Source organism: Mixophyes fleayi, chromosome 9 (genome assembly GCF_038048845.1).
Source record: "Mixophyes fleayi isolate aMixFle1 chromosome 9, aMixFle1.hap1, whole genome shotgun sequence".
In the NCBI taxonomy this organism is placed as follows: Eukaryota; Metazoa; Chordata; class Amphibia; order Anura; family Limnodynastidae; genus Mixophyes; species Mixophyes fleayi.
The window spans coordinates 62,724,423-62,740,712 of record NC_134410.1 but is presented as its reverse complement, the minus strand read 5'-3'; the positions used below and the strand labels follow the sequence as shown (position 1 = coordinate 62,740,712).

The 16,290-nt window shown below is 39.4% G+C and overlaps 1 protein-coding gene across 1 annotated transcript in view; it reads left to right on the top strand.

Annotated features, from left to right (window-relative positions):
* ABCB7 (ATP binding cassette subfamily B member 7) overlaps positions 1-16,290 on the top strand; it is a 93,734-nt gene that overhangs the window by 23,963 nt on the left and 53,481 nt on the right. Inside the window, exon 4 of the mRNA XM_075184430.1 lies at positions 3,497-3,616. Within this exon, the coding sequence (XP_075040531.1) occupies positions 3,497-3,616 (120 nt within the window). The remainder of the gene's footprint in view (positions 1-3,496; positions 3,617-16,290) is intronic.

Genomic DNA, 16,290 nt, shown 5'->3' with positions numbered 1-16,290 from the left:
TATTATTTACTGCCCTTTCCAAGAGCTGGTTTTTATTAAAAACATGATAAGCTCTTATTTTTTTTACTTATCATTGCTTAAAATTGATTAGCTGCAGGCAATACAAAGTGTGGTGTATATATAGGATAAATTATCCTACTAGTGTATATTCTAAGGCTATTTGTAATCAATACCCTAAGGGGACTCAAAACTATCCTTTTCAATCTAAAGTACGCACAAATCAGTACATATGTATTACTAATTATTCCTGAATGCACTAAGCCCCGTTTTACAAAGATCATATTTCCCGGAGTCAATGTTTTATATATTCTATATGGGATAATGTGTCCCATTCTGTAAATTATAAGGGTGTTAGAAGTCACAGAACTGGATGTGACAATATAAAGGTACAAACTCCTAGTCTGAGTACTTTATACTGGTCATGTCATTCAAAGGGAAAATGTTATTAATTAACAGTAGTGGTTGTTATTCCTTTATAATGCACAAGTTTCGTCAATGAACACTGGAGCAACGACATCAGAGGGCAGCTTATATACAGATCTTTATGGGAGTTTATATGTAAATTAGCACTTGTGTGTTGTATATGGAATTGTGTACCCCTGAATGGAAATTATAAGGATGTTAGAATCCTCTGATAAGATCTGTAATCATTTAAACTAATGAGGTTAAAGACACAAATATAAAGATTTTTATGCAGGCCATAAAACTCATTTGTGATTACTATTAATGTTCCATATGAGCTTTGTTGTACCGTCTAACAAGTAAGTGAGGACATTATAACTCGCTGTTTATGCAGATATTCTTTACATAAATGTGCATATATATCAACAGCATTTGTGTATTATATATGCATACATTCCTGTAAATAATATATGTCTATACGAGTTCATTAGAAAAACTGTTCCATATATTACCTTTTCCCATATCATTATAAATTCAGGTATTCTCTATTGAGAGATGAATGTATGGCACCCCTAGACTCCCCTCTCACCCCCAGTAAATCACCAGAACTCTAGTGAACCACTTGTGATTTGCTGGTGGTGATGGGGAGGCTTTGGTCATTTAGTGAAGGGCAACACAAGTGTGCGCGTACATCGTTTTTCCTTTGGTTCTGAAACCATGAATTAATTTTTGTTGTTTCCCATGGTGATTTACTAAATCACTGTTTGTTTCTGCTGTTCTGTACTTTCTAAGGCAGAAATGAAAGGTTTCTGTGATTTTGCAATGTTTGGCTTTTTTTTTTTTTTTTTTTTTTTTTTTTTTTTTTTTTTATATTTGAGGTTTAAAAAAGTATGGATTTTCCTTTTAATAATTTTGGTGATATGAAATTTGCCATGTAAATTTTTTTTTACTTCTATAACAATTTCTGCAAACTGATGTTTAGCCGATTCCCCTCTAATGGTGTTTTTAGCAGATAGTTCACTGTGCTTCCTCGTCTAAAACAGGGTTGTTATGCATTGGCCTCTTAAACACTACCTACCTGCACCCAAAAATGACCTCTTATTGCAGCTCTGTTAGAGAATGATGCAGTAACTCATTTACTCAACTATAGGGGGAACTAACCTCTTGATCATATAATTTCATGTGGTCCACAGCCAGTGGCTTCCATCCATAGTTCATCTTACAGATGCATTGCTGCACACTGTGCACTATGTGTCTCTGAGCAATAGATTCTTCTATTATCAATTAATAGCTATTTGAATTAGGACTAACATGTTATAAATCTGATTCTCAAAGATACACAAAGGGTCACCCTTCTTTGGTATTCTTAGGGGGGCTTCTCCTTTAAATTGGTTGTACATTTTTAAAAGCTCTTTTGGGAACCTCTTTAATCCACATTTAGCCTTTAAATATAGTCTTGTGCTCTATGGTTTAATGGACTCATAATGCATGATTACACAACTTCAGAGCCAGCCCTGTTAAATGAAGTGGTGACATTTTACGCGCAATTAAGCAAGCTAGAACAATTCTCCAGCTCTTAGCTGGGAGTTCACTGCAGTGTATATTGCAGATTATCTGTACAGACAGGAGTGCCTTTTTATCACCAATCATTAGTCCTGGCAAGTAAAAATGACTGAATGGGAACCACACGATTGGTGCTGTTGAGCTTTGTGATTCACAAAGTATCTTTCTCAGTTCTCCATTGTGCAAGGCTACTTAATCATTGTGTCAGAAAACCATTGTATCTTCCTTCATCTTCTGGGGACAGGGACACAAAATGTGAGTTTTGTTTGAGTGCAAGCACAGGTTCACTCGTATTGTGTAGATGTACAGGCTCAGTAAGCATAATGGGCTACGTAATGATGGATTTCCTCACTACACTATGAAACATTGTCACAAACTGCACAATGAATATTAAGACGTAGCTGTAAGATTAGAGCTGTAGCTGCATGGGGAAGTTAACTGCAGCCTTTTAAATAGTTTGTATCCTATGTTTTGTCACCTTTTTTTAAATTAATTTCCGCAATATACCTGCAAAGCAAATTCTCACTTTTCAAATTTATATTAATGTCAGAATGAATTGCCATTGTCTGACTGAATAGTGCACAGATTATTTGTTGGTTTATTGCATCTTTAGAGGACATTTCATAGTCTCCCAAACTGAAAAAAAAATAGCTATAAAGTTTTTATAATTGCAAAAGGAAAAAAAAACTACAAAAACAAAAGAAAAGTAGTTGGTTCCAACAACCAGGGAACCACAGGAGCAGCAAATTGTGTCCTGGAGTACTAAAGCGCAGGGAATTAGTCCCCACTTTTTCTTGTTTTGCCTTCTTAGTGTGTTCTCTTCAAAGAAAAAAAGTCCTGTTCCATGACTGTTATCTGCTTTAACTGTTTGGACTGAACAGAGTTGCTCAGTGACTGGGGAGATAATTTATGTCTGTGCCCACTGTTGTCTTTCATGGAAATGTTAACACTTCAGAGATTTATCGATTAGTATAGGGGAGAGAAAGATTGTACACTTCTCTGTGGCGTTTGTAATTCCAAGGAAATAGTAGTTAATTGACATTTTTATACATTGAAACTAAACACTGTTTTGTTTTGTAAACCCTCAGAGATAACTTATATTAAAGTGACTTTATGGGGATATTAATGGCCTGTTAATTTGATAGCTTATGTAGACATAGGTCGCACAGTTTTCTGGAAATATTCTGGTAGGTTAATTGACTTCTGAAAAGATGCACCTTAATGTGTTTGTGTGATGAAAATATTTGTTTCAACTATCTGTTAAAACCCAATGACCATTTAGCCTCTGAGTACTTTATGCACTATACAAAGCCACATCTGTTTTGCAGATCTAGTAGCTTTATTTATACACTGTGTGCTGTATAACATTAGCTATAGCACAGAGTTGTAGTGCCACTAAACAATCATTTTAAATGTGAAATCCGTATTGATTGTGTAAGTGCATACATTATGATTGTTGTTATAGGGCGATAGCCACATTACTGTATGTATAGTCCACTACATCCTTACATTTCCTTTTTTCTTCCAACAGCTGAAAGAAGTGGATGCAAAGAAAATCTTAAAAGCTATGTTTTCCTACGTTTGGCCCAAAGATCATCCTGATTTACGAGCAAGAGTTGCCATATCCCTTGGGCTTTTAGCATGTGCAAAGGTAAGTGAGCTTGTGGCCTTTATCCAAAGAACCATTAATCATATCCACTGGGAGACTGAAATAAGTGCCTGCTTATGTGAGGATGTGACCCTACAGGTCACTTTATCCATATCACTGGCACTATAGTTTGGAAATATTGGAAATCATAGTTTTTAATACCTTGCTGCTCTGCTGCCTCCTGTAAATAAATGTAATCTAGACCGGATAGAACCTGTGACAGCAGCACATTTAACTCATTGCTGGAGGCTTTTTCAAAAATATTTCTTTGTATGTTTGTGAGGGCCTTTTAATAGAGGTTCATACTAAGTAGTACTACTATTAGGACTCTTAATTGTTTTATTCGTATTTGATATACAATCTCACTACTCCTCCCTTGTCTTCTATTTCAACACTAGGGACCAGTGTGAAGGGCTGGTCCTACTGGTTTGGAGAAGGGAGGATGTTGCCAGAGAGATGCAGCTCTGTCTGTTATGCTCAGTATGCTAATAAGGTAGAGTCTCGCTCCGGCCACAGTCCTCTGCCTTGTTAGCGTACTGAGCGTAACCGAGGACTGTAGCCAGAGTGAGACTCTGCCTTATCAGCATACTAAGCGTAACAGAGTCTTGTTTCTGCTACAGTCCTCTACTTCAGCATTTTGCTTCTCTTGAGCACTGATATAAGGGAAGAGTTGAGACATAGTGATACTGGGCGCAAGTATGAAAGTCCTTTACTCTGTGGGTTGTGGGAGGGAATTATTTTTATTATTTTTTGCCCTTTTTCTACATATTTTAACATAAATAAATAGAAATCCCCGAACCCCTCTGGTTGACCAGTACACTTTAAAAATGGTATTGAGGAGATGGATGCTTTTATGAAGTCTGTTCACAAAATAAACGTACATCATTTTTTAGGAAATACAAATTGAAGTTACATCTTGTAGGTATGTTTCCTTGCACTAAGCACCTGGTAGGGCGTTATTGCTTCAGACATGTCAACGGACATTGGGAAATGGCAGTTCCTGCAGGGTTACACTAAACTGCAATGTGATAGGTTACGATTTCCTTTGAGATTGCCATTTAAAGGTTCTTGGTATAATGTCAGTATATCTCATAATATTGAGGTCCTGCAACTGGAGATTAGCAGTTTCATTCTTACTTTCCTTGGTGCTGTTCAATTGTTGCAATTACCTCTTTTTATTACTGATACATCTATATATCCATTTATAGCTTCACCCATGTGCACACTTGGAGTTGTACATAAATACAATGGTAATAGAAGTCTCTGGGCCTGAGTCATTAAGGCACTCATACTGAGCGCATTGTGCGTTTGTTTTAAACTGCACGTAAATTGGCTATGCATACTCCTGAAGTCAACAAGGAACATGTCTAAAGATACGTGTTGTGATGACTACAGTGGTAGGTTTACTCTGCTCTACTGGACCAGACACGTACAATACCCATGTGGACTATAAAATCTCAAAGAACGCACAGAAAAAAATATAAGACCAGTTAATGTTACATGTCAGTATTATAGTCATTCATGATTTTACATGGAAATGTAAAAAAAAAAAAGTATATATGTTTTGTTCCCTTGGAAAAACCTTTAGGCTGCCCTTAATGACTACTGTGCATAAAATACATGTTTACATTTGGTCCTGTTTTGTAAACGCATCTTTTCGCATACATACTCTGCCATCGGCACTAATATTTGTAACTTAAACTAGCCCCCCAGTTGGACCAAGGTATACGGCAGAAAACCAGTGTACTTCTGTGTGCGCCTGAGTTTGACTTGGCCATGGCTGCACAATTATGCCCTTACTTTATTTTTCCCACATAAATCCGCCGAATTCACTCCCCTAAATTGTTTGCTGTAGTAAGTGTCACTGTGCTCAGACGTGACTATGTTCTATTGCGTACCGTCTGGTTCTGAGCATGAGCTGTGTATTTTGTGCTGTCGATACGCACGCTTTCACAGGATATGCTCCTTAATGACTCGGGCCCTGTGTTTTCAAATGTATTTTGTGTTTTGGTGTGGGGGGGGGGGGAGTAGCTACTTTACAGCTAGCTGCTTTCTTCACACTGGATTTGTGCTCCACTTAATCCTTTATTGCAATATGACGTTTATAACACCATTCTGGAGGTGGCTGGCTTGCGCTCCTGCACAATCCAACATCCCTGGATCCACTGTAATGGATAGGAACTATTTTGTTTGCTCTTGACCCTGTGATCTGTATTAGCAGCATTCTTATACTTTCTATTAGAACATAGTGTTTAGCCTGCTTCTGTCACCATAATTTCCTGTGACCTTAAGTCCAAATATTTAAGTACACATGTTTGGTATAGGGTATCCCTATTGTGGGGAGAATTGGATGCAGTTCATAGTGATTTTCTGATCTTGCTCTGAGTTTGTAAAAGTAGCTATGGGAGAAAGTATGGGAAAACATTTTTGAGATCAGTTTATGACAGTAAAATACACTTTAATCTTATTCAATATGTTGCCAAAAGTGACTTACATGTCTTGGAACAAAAATAAAAAAATATATTTTACTTGGGTAGAATAAGAAACTTAAAAGGTTATTCCTGTCAAAAGTTGCGCAATGTGAAACCATGATAATGGGTCTGTTCTTCAAGGGGTTAGTGTGCCCACTGTCTACTTACAATATAAAATGCTATTTCGTGAGCTGAAGCACTATTCATAGAGTCTCATTCATCATTGATGTCACTTGTTTATGGTGAATTCATGTTGTGCATGAATAGTGACATAATGATTGTCTCCACTGTGTGTACAGGGCAAATAAATGTTGACTTAAAATTATACCCGAAGAATGCAATTTCCAGACCTGGTAGGTCTAGTAAAGCAGATATCCATGGAGGACAAAGGTTGTCGTCTAGACACAGTCTAAAAATGTTTCCTTTTATTGTTCATTTAATGAAAAATAGACTTTACCCATTTTTTTATATATACTTTATCAATACTGGAGAAGATACAGTTCATGATAGTTGACCTAGAAATTTGTAACCAGTGTTTAGCATTTTAACATAATATTGCAGAGAATATTTTTTGGAAAAAAAAAACCTTATTCTGACAAAAGGTGGAAGGAGGCATTCTTTGACAAGGTAGCCACAAGTATTTAAGGGGTTATGGACGAAGCCACAGATTATATGAAGTGGACTTCCTAAATTCTAGCCACCTGAACCAGGCAGATGTTAATATCTATCCATCACCACTAATGAAAATGTCATTCATTGAAAAAAATCTATGCGTATGCGGCACAACCATAAGAGTGAGGGACGGGGAAGATCTTCAGTGACATATTTTGTATTTTTATATTGAATACTACTAAAGTAAAATGACAGCCCAATAAAGCAAATGCTTGGCACTCATCCCTTTGAAGAGCTGACACATTCAGTGGTGATGTCAGTATAGTTTTAGGGTTAAACACCTAGGGGTTTTCAAATGCAGGATTTTGGAGTAAAGCAAAAAAAAAAAAAAAAAAGTTAGTTATGCGGGCACAACTGTCCACCTGTCATCCGGATGTGGAGGAGGGACGCAGGGGGATCCTGTTAGCAGCCAAGAGAAAAAAATCCTACCTGGAGTGACAGGTAGAGTTTCAGGTGGTGAACTATACTTCACACCTTAACACTAACCAATATTCATTCGTCTTTTTACATTGTATAACCTGTAATAAAATATACTGAACACTTCATGTATTCAATATAGGAAAAACACAAGCTGTAATTCAATTTCACTTACTAAACTCCTTGTCCTTCAGTCCAATTCATTGAACAAGCCATTGAATTGAACTCCAATGGAGTTATACACTATTACTATTGTAGCAGTGATATAAGCTGGTGTACGCACCTACGTTTTTAGACTGAATACATCCAGCAAGTACAGAACTGATCCAATTAACTGATAAAACATCACCTTCATTATGTTGGTTGTGAATGTGTTAAAACCGAAGTCTTATTCTGTTCCCTGTTATAAAATAATTTAGCCAAATAATATTTTTAATTCTTCTTGCTATCTTGCTCTGTACAACTTCCTCTTTTGTGATTTTTAATTCTCATCTTTGCATTGTAATGAAATATCGATGTTGTAGCCATTACCTTTCTTAGGATAACCTTCCCCCCAGTAATTACCCCAGAGGTTTCAGTGGTACCTGTGCTGAGCGCTCTGCAAATGATATTGATTTGCCCTTTGTCATTGTGCAAAGCGAACACGTTACAGATTGTGTTGTAGGAGGAGTGAGATTATGCAGCTGCCTCGGGCAGCACATCGCCGATCGCTTCTTACCAGACATGTATGAAATATGAATCCGTTGTTCCTGCGCAAGGTTTAAATGATCTCAACTTGTTTGACCACTCTAGTACAAGAGGATGCTTTGCAGCTGGCATTAAGGATACAAATATGCATCCCAGGAGCAGAAAGCTAGATATGGTTTCTAAAACACAAGCTGAATGAGATACTAACAAATGTAGGGAATCCAGAAAATAAGACACTATTCTCTTGTGATATATTACATGAATGCTTGGTGCTAATAATAGCGCTTGCATGCTTAGTATAAAAAAAGAAAATGACAACTTCAAATAAAAATGCACCTAAACTAAACATATTTTTGAGGAAATTGCGCACTTATGCCCCCCACCCCTTAACTAGCTAGTGGGTGGGATCCGATAGAAAGACTTTCTCTCCTGGGAGTATAGGAGAACTACCTGAAACTCTGGAGTCTCTCAGACATTCCGGGAGACAAGGCAAGTATGCTTTAACAGCATGGTTATATTTTTCGTCTGTGTTTTTATTATAGGTTGTATATAGTTAAATCAATGAAATATAACTTAGTAATGTATTTGAGTGCATAAATATTGTGCTCTTTCTTTTAGTACATTGTATATAAATATAGGATGATTTATCCTTAACCATTAAATATAAGCATATTAGAATTCCTCTTAAATAACTTTCTTGTGTCTTCTACATAGACCGAACAAAGACATACTATATGTGACAGGATGAACTGCTATGTCACCCTGTCTGTTGAGTTGCCTGGGACCAGTTGGTCTTGCCTTGCCATGGTACCCCCCCCCCCCCCCCTTTTTTTTTTTTTTTTTTTAAATCTCAAATGCCTGCTCTAACCACAGTAGGGATGGGCTTATGCTGCTGCCACCACTGGACTCCTTTGCAGCATCCAGAACTGAGGCCTTCTGGATAACTCTAGCTGTTAGTGTACCCCCTTGCTGGTACACCTGGGCTGGTACCCCTGATCTCTTGCTTTCAGATCATGTTTGCTGTGGATGGTTCTCCCTGGCCTATCGCACTGGCCAGAGCTGCAGGTAGTGGGCAAAACGTTGGTACTGAAATTCTGGGTCCCAACCTCAGAACAGCTGGATAACGGATAACAAACGTAACATCAATAAATGCCAAATAAGATTAAAAAATTTAATTGATTAAAAACTGATGAAAAAATATTGACAGAGAATATCTCCCAAAGCACCTACCAGCTAAAAATATATATATATATATATATATATATATATATATATATATATATATATATATATATATATATATTTATATTATATTGTAGGATTGAGTATCAACCTTTCAATAAATCCATCCTTTATTACGTAGTTGAATAATAAATAGTAAATGGACGATTTCACTTAGCTGACATCCGCGTGAAGCCCGAGCGTGAATGAACGTTGAAATCCACACACTCCCGATACACTCAATAGCAGGTAAGTCCAGCAAATGGTTGAAATGAATCGAACACTCGCCAGCCCAAGGGAGAGCTGAAATGAATGAGCCTTTTACCTCATATGCAGCTCCTGATATGACAGGCTCAAGTATTTCCGTGGTGTGCACCAGTATGAAATCCGGACGGAAATAAAGTGTCAGATGAAGTTTCCTCTTTATATTGGTCCTTGTCCGGAAAGCGTGCACCCGAAATCACCAATACTCGATCCAATAAAGGTTGGTCATATATACTCTCTGTAAATGCTGCAACGTGTTTCTTCTGTCAAGGCAGACTTTATCAAGCAATATAGCTGACCCTCTCAAAGGTTGCCTTTTTTTTTTTTTTTTTTTTTTTTTATAGGGAAGTGCTCTCATTAGCTGGATTGAAACCATATGTCAAATGGATTAGCAGGCTCCTTAAGGAACCTGTATTACATTTAGTAGAGCCAAAATCCCTAAATCATTCCATAATACAAACAAAATTAAATTAAGATATATATATATATATATATATATATATATATATATATATATATATATATATATATATATATATATATATATATATATATATAATCATATAGAATATGAAAAGCAACCATTAAACAAAACTCATCATTACACATATAACCTTATAGCCATATAGCTGAAGATACCCGTGTCATTAAAAATTAAATTAACCCTTATGAAACTTCTTTTGTAGGTTTCACATTCCGCATTAGCTTTTTGTAGTATATTTTTATCCCCAGCAGATCTAAACCAATTGTGTACAAATAAGTAGGGATGAGCGCACTCGGATTTATGAAATCCGAGCCCACCCGAACGTTGCGGATCCGAGTCGGATCCGAGACAGATCCGGGTATTGGCGCCAAATTCAAATGTGAAACTGAGGCTCTGACTCATAATCCCGTTGTCGGATCTCGCGATACTCGGATCCTATAAATTCCCCGCTAGTCGCCGCCATCTTCACTCGGGCATTGATCAGGGTAGAGGGAGGGTGTGTTAGGTGGTCCTCTGTCCTGGTAGATCTCGTGCTGTGCTGTTTAGTGCTGTGCTGTTTAGTGCTGTGCTGTGCTGTGCTGTGCTGTGCTGTGCTGTGCTGTGCCAGTATCAGTATCAGTATCAGTATCAGTATCAGTCCAGTGGTGCTGTGTGCTGTGCTCTGTCCTTCTGAGGTCAGTGGTGCTGCTGGGTCCTGTGCTGTGTCCTGTTCAGTCCAGTGGTGCTGTGTCCTGTGCTCTGTGCTTCTAAGGGCATAGTTATTTCCCCAATATTCCCCTGTGTTTAAAAAAATAAAAAAAAGTTTTTTAAAAAAATACCAAAAACTACTTTAATTTTTTTTAATTACCACAAAATTTGCACAACCAATCCTGCAGTATAAGCTCATTGGTACTGCAATATTACCAAGTTCACACATTCAGCAGTATAAGTCCATTGGTACTGCAATATTACAAAGTTCACACATTCTGCAGTATCAGTCCAGTGGCGCTGTGTCCTGTGCTCTGTCCTGCTGAGGTCCGTAGTGCTGCTGGGTCCTGTGCCGTGTCCTGTTCAGTCCAGTGGTGTTGTGTCCTGTGCTCTGTGCTTCTAAGGGCATAGTTATTTCCCCATTATTCCCAAGTTTTTAAAAAATAAAAAAAAGTAAAAAAAAATAAAAAATTTAAAAAAAAAATAAAAAATAATAATTATAACCAAATTTGCAAAACCAATCCAGCAGTATAAGTCCATTGGTACTGCAATATTACCAAGTTCACACATTCTGCAGTATCTTGTGCTACATATAATGGAGACCAAAAATTTGGAGGATAAAGTAGGGAAAGATCAAGACCCACTTCCTCCTAATGCTGAAGCTGCTGCCACTAGTCATGACATAGACGATGAAATGCCATCAACGTCGTCTTCCAAGCCCGATGCCCAATCTCGTAGTACCGGGCATGTAAAATCCAAAAAGCCCAAGTTAAGAAAAAGTAGCAAAAAGAGAAACTTAAAATCATCTGAGGAGAAACGTAAAGTTGCCAATATGCCATTTACGACACGGAGTGGCAAGGAACGGCTTAGGCCCTGGCCCGTGTTCATGACTAGTGGTTCAGCTTCACCCACGGATCTTAGCCCTCCTCCTCCTCCCCCCCCCTACAAAAAATTGAAGAGAGTTATGCTGTCAGCAACAAAACAGCAAACAACTCTGCCTTCTAAAGAGAAATTTTCACAAATCCACAAGGCGAGTCCAAGGATGTTGGTGGTTGTCAAGCCTGACCTTCCCATCACTGTACGGGAAGAGGTGGCTCGGGAGGAGGCTATTGATGATGTAGCTGGCGCTGTGGAGGAACTTGATGATGAGGATGGTGATGTGGTTATTGTAAATGAGGCACCAGGGGGGGGAAACAGCTGATGTCCATGGGATGAAAAAGCCCATCGTCATGCCTGGTCAGAAGACCAAAAAATGCACCTCTTCGGTCTGGAGTTATTTTTATCCAAATCCAGACAACCAATGTATGGCCATATGTAGCTTATGTAAAGCTCAAATAAGCAGGGGTAAGGATCTTGCCCACCTAGGAACATCCTCCCTTATACGTCACCTGAATAACCTTCATAGTTCAGTGGTTAGTTCAGGAACTGGGGCTAGGACCCTCATCGGTACAGGGACACCTAAATCCCGTGGTCCAGTTGGATACACACCAGCAACACCCTCCTCGTCAACTTCCTCCACAATCTCCATCAGATTCAGTCCTGCAGCCCAAGTCAGCAGCCAGACTGAGTCCTCCTCAATACGGGATTCATCCGAGGAATCCTGCAGCGGTACGCCTACTACTGCCACTACTGCTGTTGCTGCTGTTAGTCGGTCATCTTCCCAGAGGGGAAGTCGTAAGACCGCTAAGTCTTTCACAAAACAATTGACCGTCCAACAGTCGTTTGCCATGACCACAAAATACGATAGTAGTCACCCTATTGCAAAGCGTATAACTGCGGCTGTAACTGCAATGTTGGTGTTAGACGTGCGCCCGGTGTCCGCCATCAGTGGAGTGGGATTTAGAGGGTTGATGGAGGTATTGTGTCCCCGGTACCAAATCCCCTCGAGATTCCACTTCACTAGGCAGGCGATACCAAAAATGTACAGAGAAGTACGATCAAGTGTCCTCAGTGCTCTTTAAAATGCGGTTGTACCCACTGTCCACTTAACCACGGACATGTGGACAAGTGGTTCTGGGCAAACGAAGGACTATATGACTGTGACAGCCCACTGGGTAGATGCATCCCCTTCCACAGCAACAGCTGCATCAGTAGCAGCATCTACAAAATGGCTGCTCATGCAAAGGCAGGCAACATTGTGTATTACAGGCTTTAATAAGAGGCACAACGCTGACAACATATTAGAGAAAATGAGGGAAATTATCTCCCAGTGGCTTACCCCACTTAGACTCTCATGGGGATTTGTGGTGTCAGACAATGCCAGTAACATTGTGCGGGCATTAAATATGGGCAATTTCCAGCACGTCCCATGTTTTGCCCACACCATTAATTTGGTGGTGCAGCATTACCTCAAGAGTGACAGGGGTGTGCAGGAGATGCTTGCGGTGGTGCGCAAAATTGCTGGACACTTTCGGCATTCAGCCAGTGCCTACCGCAGACTAGAGGCACATCAAAAAAGCATGAACCTGCCCTGCCATCACCTCAAACAAGAGGTTGTGATGCGCTGGAACTCCACCCTCTATATGCTGCAGAGGATGGAGGAGCAGCAAAAGGCCATTCAGGCCTACACAGCCACCTACGACATAGGCAAAGGAGTGGGGATGCGCCTCAGTCAAGCGCAGTGGAGACTGATTTCCGTGTTGTGCAAGGTTCTGCAGCCATTTGAACTTGCCACACGAGAAGTCAGTTCCGACACTGCCAGCTTGAGTCAGGTCATTCCCCTGATCAGGCTGTTGCAGAAGCAGCTGGAGAAAGTGAGGGAGCAGCTGGTAAGCCATTGCGATTACACCAAGCATGTAGCTCTTGTGGATGTAGCCCTTCGTACGCTTTGCCAGGATCCGAGGGTGGTCACTCTTTTAAAGTCAGAGGAATACATTCTGGCCACCGTGCTCGATCCTCGGTTTAAAGCGTATGTTGTGTCTCTATTTCCGGCGGACACAAGTCTACAGCGGTGCAAAGACCTGCTGGTCAGGAGATTGTCCTCTGAAGAGGACCGTGACATGCCAACAGCTCCACCCTCATTTTCTTCCACATCTATGGCTGCGAGGAAAAAGCTCAGTTTTCCCAAAAGAGGCACTGGCGGGGATGCTGATAACATCTGGTCCGGACTGAAGGACCTGCCAACCATTGCAGACATGTCTACTCTCGCTGCATTGGATGCTGTCACAATAGAAAAAATTGTGGATGATTACTTTGCTGACACCATCCAAGTAGACATGTCAGACAGTCCATATTGTTACTGACAGGAAAAAAAGGCAGTTTGGAAGCCCCTGTACAAACTGGCTCTATTTTACCTGAGTTGTCCCCCCTCCAGTGTGTACTCGGAAAGAGTTTTTAGTGCAGCGGGGAACCTGGTCAGTGAGCGGCGAAGGAGGTTGCTTCCTCACAACGTTGAAAAAATGATGTTTATAAAAATGAATAATCAATTCCTCAATGAAGTACAGCACTGCCCTCCAGATAGTACAGAGGGACCTGTGGTTGTGGAGTCCAGCGGGGACGAATTGATAATGTGTGATGAGGAGGAAGTACACACTGTAGGGGGAGAGGAATCAGAGGTTGAGGATGAGGACGACATCTTGCCTCAGTAGAGCCTGTTTAGTCTGTACAGGGAGAGATGAATAGCTTTTTTGGTGTGGGGGCCAAAACAAACCAATCATTTCAGCCAAAGTTGTTTGGTAGGCCCTGTCGCTGAAATGATTGGTTTGTTAAAGTGTGCATGTCCTATTTCAACAACATAAGGGTGGGTGTGAGGGCCCAAGGACAATTCCATCTTGGAACTTTTTTTTTTGCATTATATGACCAATCAACAGTCGTTTGCCATGTTCAAAAAGTAAAACCAAATTTTAAAAAATTCAAGAAATTAAACCAAAAGTAAAATGCCGTGTCATAATTTAAAACAAGAGGTATTGACGTGCTCTAAAACTACTGTATTGTTGTTTATATTTTATAAACACTACACTTGAAAGCTTGAGTTTTTCAATAAAAAAGTAACTGTCCATTGCACGAATATTTGCAACAGGGACAATTTTAGGGTTAAGAAAGTCAACTAATAACACTTCGACGCTGTCTGTCTTTATAAACACTACACTTGGAAGTTGGAGGAGGTATTGTGGCCCCGGCACCAAATTTACTACCGGGGCCACTCCACTGTGCAGTCCATATTTAGGTGTATCAGATATTAAACAACGGTGACAGTTGATGCCCAATTTTTTAATTATATTGTGGCCTCGGTACCAAATTGTGTACCGGGGCCACCACACTACGCAGTCCAGATACTTGTTTGGTGGAATTCAGACCAGTTGAGGGTTTTATTATTATATTGTGGGGACCACTCTATCTATACCACACTACAACTCTATACCACTCTATTTAATTCTATTTAATACTTTAATTCTATTTAATACTTTAATTCTATTTCATACTTTAATTCTATTTCATACTTTAATTCTATTTAATACTTTAATTCTATTACTAATTACCATAAAGAGGAACTGCCGCTTCTATTTAATACTTTAATTCTATTAGTAGTTACCATAAAGAGGAACAAAATAAACCAATTTTACCAAAAGTATAATATGACTTAGACTTACAAACACTACACTTGAAAGATGGTGCCTTTAAATGAAAAAGTCAGTCTTCATTGCACGACTATGTGCAACAGGGACAGTTTTTTGGTTTACAAAGTCAACCAATAACACTTGGACCCTGTCTGTCTTTAACATACTTGATGGGATCTCAATGACTAATTGTCTGTACCATGTTTGGAGGAGGTATTGTGGCCCCGGTATCAAATTGTGTACCGGGGCCACCACACTACGCAGTCAAGATAGATAGATGCGTATCATAGATAAAGTACATTCAGTGGTGTGGGGCAAATTGAAAAATATTCAAAATGCACTGACATTATCAAAAACAAGAGGTTGTCACACGCTAAAACTCCAACATGTATATGATGGAGAGGATGGAGGAGCAGCCGTATGTGTAGTGTAATGCAGACCTGTTGAAGGTTTTTTATATATTTTATTGTGGTGCCCAGTGCCCACTCCTCTAGGCAGTCCAGGTACATTTATTGGTGCGAATCAAACAAGTTGATGGTTTTCTTATTATATATATTGTGGTGACCCACTCCTCTACGCAGTCCAGGTACATTTATTGGTGCGAATCATAAAAGTTCAGGGTTTTTAATATATTGTGGTGACCCACTCCTCTACGCAGTCCAGGTACATTTATTGGTGCGAATCATAAAAGTTCAGGGTTTTTAATATATATTGTGGTGACCCACTCCTCTACGCAGTCCAGGTATATTTATTGGTGCGAATCATAAAAGTTCAGGGTTTTTAATATATTGTGGTGACCCACTCCTCTACGCAGTCCAGGTACATTTATTGGTGCGATTCATAAAAGTTGATGGTTTTCTTATTATATATATTGTGGTGACCCACTCCTCTACGCAGTCCAGGTACATTTATTGGTGCGAATCATAAAAGTTCAGGGTTTTTAATATATATTGTGGTGACCCACTCCTCTACGCAGTCCAGGTACATTTATTGGTGCGAATCATAAAAGTTCAGGGTTTTTAAATATATATTGTGGTGACCCACTCCTCTACGCAGTCCAGAAAGATACCTTGTTGCAACGTTTTGGACTAATAACTATATTGTGAGGTGTTCAGAATACACTGTAAATTAGTGGAAATGCTTGTTATTGAATGTTATTGAGGTTAATAATAGCCTAGGAGTGAAAATAAGCCCAAAAACTTGATTTTTAAACTTTTT